The sequence below is a fragment of the Cicer arietinum genome, chromosome 6, assembly GCF_000331145.2.
Source record: "Cicer arietinum cultivar CDC Frontier isolate Library 1 chromosome 6, Cicar.CDCFrontier_v2.0, whole genome shotgun sequence".
NCBI lineage: Eukaryota > Viridiplantae > Streptophyta > Magnoliopsida > Fabales > Fabaceae > Cicer > Cicer arietinum.
This window is the reverse complement of record NC_021165.2, coordinates 618343-622347: the sequence shown is the minus strand read 5'-3', so window position 1 is coordinate 622347 and position 4005 is coordinate 618343. Positions and strand designations below refer to the sequence as shown.

The window sequence follows — 4005 nt, the reverse complement described above, 5'->3', positions numbered from 1 at the left end:
GTGAAACTTAACCGATTTTTATGAGGTTGAAACACTAGGGAGAGTAATAAGCGGTCACACGCTTTATTAGGAACAAATTAAGTAGTAAAAGCTTTTAATTAGGCAAGTAAGTAGTAGCTTTGAAGATACTTGAGGTCATCGATGCTAGATCCTATGTTTTAGCCTTTTGAACTATTCATCGTGTAGCAAACCAACTCCTTAAGACTAATTCACCAAGAAGAATCGGAAGGGGCATTACTTAGAGTCTATACTTAAGAGACACCAATTATTTTTAGTAATATGTACTGTATGTAAAAATATTTAGTGAGACAACAAATTTTTTAAGAGTACATAAAAGGATTTAGAGAGTAGCCAATTTTGTTGAAGTACAAGAAAGGTATCCATAGGTTGCATTTGTGTCTTTCATTTTTATTTTTATAAATGTGTGAAAAAAAGAGAGTATGAAAACAAGAAAATTAAAAAAAACACTTATATAAAATGATTTTTTTGAGAAGCAACTAAAAATAATTTTTCATTTTAAGCATATATTATTTTCAGATGTTCATTTTTTAAAATAAAAAATTTTAACAAACAAACACAAACTTTTAAAACTGATTCTTTTTTAAAAAATAATTATTTCATAACAAAAGTTGTAGCTAACACAACGTCAAAGAGAGTGCCGCTGAGAAGGATAATTGCGTAAAGAGTTGCTTAGTTTTTAATAAAGATTGAAAAAAGATTTTTTTTTTCACAGCAAAGCAACCCTTAACTTATCTAATTATTTAATTCTTTTAAATTTTCAAATTTTTAATTTTAGTATGTAAAAACATATAATTTTTTAATTCATACAAAATTAAAAATAGTCTTTGTTGTGAAGTAAACATATATTTTTAAAGATTACTTAGAGATATATTTAGATCATAAAAATAGCAAAAAATTCAATATCTAAATCCATATTTTCATTGTTTTTATCATGACTTTTTGGCATTTAAAAAATGCATATATTTATTCTTTTAAGTTTAAAAATTCTAAATTTTTATGTACAATTTTTTTATAATATTCTAAACATTCTTAAAAAGAATCATTCACAAATTTAAAAGTTGAAAAAATATGGAATACGTTTTGTTCTGGGAAGGAATGAAATTATTTGCCAATTGTTTTGTAAAAACTAAGAAAAAAAATACTAATCTTAAAAACAAAATTTTAGATTTTATAAGTACTAAACATTTATTTAACTCTAAATTAAATGCTTAAAATTGAAAAGTACACTAGAAGATTGAAAATCGATATATATGTTTTTCATTAATTGTATATAAATTAAATACAATATTTTTAATAATTGTATATAAATTAAATACAATATTTTTAATAATGGTATATAATATAAAACTTTATATTATTTTTATCGAGAAAAGAAAATGACATACTAATTCAAAATAAAGAGAATAGAGTATAATTAAATATTTTATGAAAAAATAGCATAATTAAACAAAAAAGTTTAAAAATGTATAATTTTATCAACACGTTTTTGCATAGAAAATACTATATATTAGATATCGGTAGATTTATCAAAATGACAGTAACCGCAAAATTTATACATTATGAGTGTAATTCTAAACATAGACTAAAAACAAGTATTCATCAGAATCAAAAGTAAAGTTTAAACATCAATATCTATTTTTTTTGGATGGTTTTAACAAAAAAAACTAACTACCACGATCTCACAATATCTATATGTTTTTTAAGTCAACCATGAAAGTAAACTAAAAAAATCTATTTTTATTTTAAAATATGATGCCAGAGACAAAGAGGGGGAATCCAAAAATCCAACAACAATAAGCCAAAGGAATTTTTTTATTACATTTCAAACAAACAAAAGACTTTCATTCTCCAACAAAAGCCTCTCCACAAATCCTCAAATGATCCATAAAAACACGACATTCACATAAACACCATTTAATGAAATCAAAATCTCACACATAAACATAAACACCATTTAATGAAACTTATAATAATCCATCCTTGTGATCTTCTTCCCCTTCATTCCTTTGCTACCTCTAACACGACATTCACAATAAAATTCATAAACAAAATCATCGTCGTCGTCATTTTCATCAATATACTCATTTGGATGTCTCAAATCTTTAATATTCTCATAACACCTTTTCTCCAAATTTCCACGCAAAACAATATTATAACAAAAGCGCAAATCAAGAGATTCAAGAAGAGGACAACCATCAAGAATTGCAACTAAACCCTCATTTGTGAGCTTGTTTCCCCAAAGTTGAAGATGTTGTAACTTAGGCATTGTTTTTGCAATAGCAAGTGCTTCTTTGTCACATTTGAAACCTTTGTATGACATACAATTAATGCCTTTGTAGGTTCTGTTAAATTTCAATATTTTCAAACGTGGACAATTTTCACCAATAGCTTCAAGAGAATCCTTAGATAGATCGTTGAATGAAAGTTCAAGCTCTTCTAATAGTGAAAACTTTTTGGCAGCATCACTCATTACTTTATCCGAAATATCTAAGCATTTTGAGATCCTCATGCGTCTCAAATTACCAGTTCTGTATAATTTGGAAAAAAATGGACAATAGAAAAGAATTGATTAAAGAAATAAAACATTGTATAAAATAAAATGATTTAGTTGGTTACATGCATGTACATAGTTGCATATCATTTGATTTTTTGTTTTGTCTATTGTTCTTTTGTTTCTACTAAAAAAAGCTATAAACAAAATCAAAAGTTTAGTAAAATCAGAGCATATATATGCAAACCATGCAAATTGTGTGAAAGAAATAAGAAATAGTGAAAATAAGAACCACACTTACAAGAACCACACTTATAAGAACCACACTTACAAATTGTTATTCATTACAAGAACATAGTTGATAAATTTTGCACGATTCATAACATATATCAGAAATGAAATCATACAATTGCAGTGCAAATATGAATAAGTCCACCTAGTGTCCCAATAAGAATTGCATAATTTAATATCTATTGCTCTGCTTTAAATTTTATGATAAAAAAATTACATATTAATTTTTTGCTTACACTGTGTATTTTACTTGGCCAATATTATTACATTATTTTGTTTTGAAGATTATAATAATTAAGTAATTAATTATTTTGTTGATTCCTAATTCAAAAAACATCAAATTAACACTTATATTATTTATATGATATAGGAGCATTTCAAAATATTTTTCATTCCGCCTTTGAATGTTTTTTATTAATGTAAATATATATTTGGTACTACTTTAGATTCAAAACAGGAAAATTAACATGATAATTCATAATTTGAACCACAATTTGCTGAACTTCAATGGCCAAGTAAATGGAAGCTGAAGTCAAACATCCCGACTTAAAATCATAATTGCCCACAAGATTTTGTATATTCTATCATTTTTAGTAAATGATTTTAAAAAAAGAAATCAGATATGTAATATTATTTTACAATAGCTGATATATAATATAAATATTACACAATTAATTGAAACTGGTAAAAGATTATTCAACTGTATCATTTTATATGCCTTTTTGTTTTGTTATCAATTTTTTATAACCTACCTAACTTTGTTTTGATTAGAATAAAAACAAATCCTAGAAAAACAACACTTAGGGAAAACAAAATCATAACAAATCGAAAACGAAAACAAAAAGAAGATAATAGCATTACCTATCAGCAATATGTTTGATGAGTTCATCACTAGCGAAATATTCAATATTTATTTCTTCCACATGATTACGACCATGATCAAGAGCAAACATACAAATCTTTTCCAAATCATGTGGCGATTTGCGTCCACCGATCATTTCAATGGTTCGCCACATGAGATGATCTTTACAAATGTTCCGCCACATAGGACACACTTGACGTGCATTAATCACAATTTCTACGGCACTAAGCATATGGAGTATCTTTGATGTCAAATCTCTTGGAAGTTCAACCCAATTTGGGCCTAACCCTATTGTGTTATCCAATTTGAGTTCCTTTGATGGCCTTGAACATGAAGCCAT

The 4005-nt window shown here is 26.2% G+C and overlaps 1 protein-coding gene across 1 annotated transcript; it reads right to left on the bottom strand.

Moving 5' to 3' along the window:
• Positions 1-1975: 1975 nt before the first annotated feature.
• Positions 1976-4005, bottom strand: LOC101502672 (putative F-box/LRR-repeat protein 9). Its single transcript, XM_004503074.1, has 2 exons — positions 3665-4005; positions 1976-2549 (listed from the first exon to the last, which is right to left on the bottom strand). Exons 1-2 carry the CDS (start codon positions 4003-4005, stop codon positions 1976-1978), a joined length of 915 nt encoding a protein of 304 aa, XP_004503131.1.

Bases quoted from the DNA above. Each gene is read 5' to 3' on its own strand.
- LOC101502672 (XM_004503074.1), bottom strand. From the start codon at position 4,005: ATGGCTTCATGTTCAAGGCCATCAAAGGAACTCAAATTGGATAACACA. The intron at 2,550-3,664 runs GTAATGCTATTA...CAAATTATACAG, and splicing joins ATCAAACATATTGCTGATAG to AACTGGTAATTTGAGACGCA.